This window comes from Penaeus monodon, chromosome 32 (assembly GCF_015228065.2).
Source record: "Penaeus monodon isolate SGIC_2016 chromosome 32, NSTDA_Pmon_1, whole genome shotgun sequence".
Classification (NCBI taxonomy): Eukaryota; Metazoa; Arthropoda; class Malacostraca; order Decapoda; family Penaeidae; genus Penaeus; species Penaeus monodon.
This window is the reverse complement of record NC_051417.1, coordinates 25,852,667-25,852,990: the sequence shown is the minus strand read 5'-3', so window position 1 is coordinate 25,852,990 and position 324 is coordinate 25,852,667. Positions and strand designations below refer to the sequence as shown.

At 54.0% G+C, this 324-nt stretch overlaps 1 protein-coding gene across 1 annotated transcript in view; it reads left to right on the top strand.

Annotated features, from left to right (window-relative positions):
• Positions 1–324, top strand: part of LOC119593628 (fibronectin type III domain-containing protein 1-like) — a 14,041-nt gene that overhangs the window by 2,650 nt on the left and 11,067 nt on the right. Inside the window, exon 4 of the mRNA XM_037942581.1 lies at positions 6–109. Within this exon, the coding sequence (XP_037798509.1) occupies positions 6–109 (104 nt within the window). The remainder of the gene's footprint in view (positions 1–5; positions 110–324) is intronic.

The window sequence follows — 324 nt, the reverse complement described above, 5'->3', positions numbered from 1 at the left end:
AACAGCACCAGACGCCCCCTCCAACCCCTCCACGAACTATACGAGCGACACCTCCACCACCATTACTTGGTCTCCACCCGGCGACCGCTCCTGCCTCCACCAGTACGAGGTGAGCGCTCCACGTGACTCGGGCGCTGGCCGGGGATAAGGGCGGCTGCTCATTATCCTGCTTAGTCGTTGGAAAATGGGCTGAGTAAATGCTACGTGCGTCATAAGGGTCATAAGGGAAAGTATGCTGAATGATGTCTATGGGTAAGGATTGTTATTCCCTGTGTACCCATATTTATGCACGCAGATGTACACAGACAACAGAGAGAGAGAAGG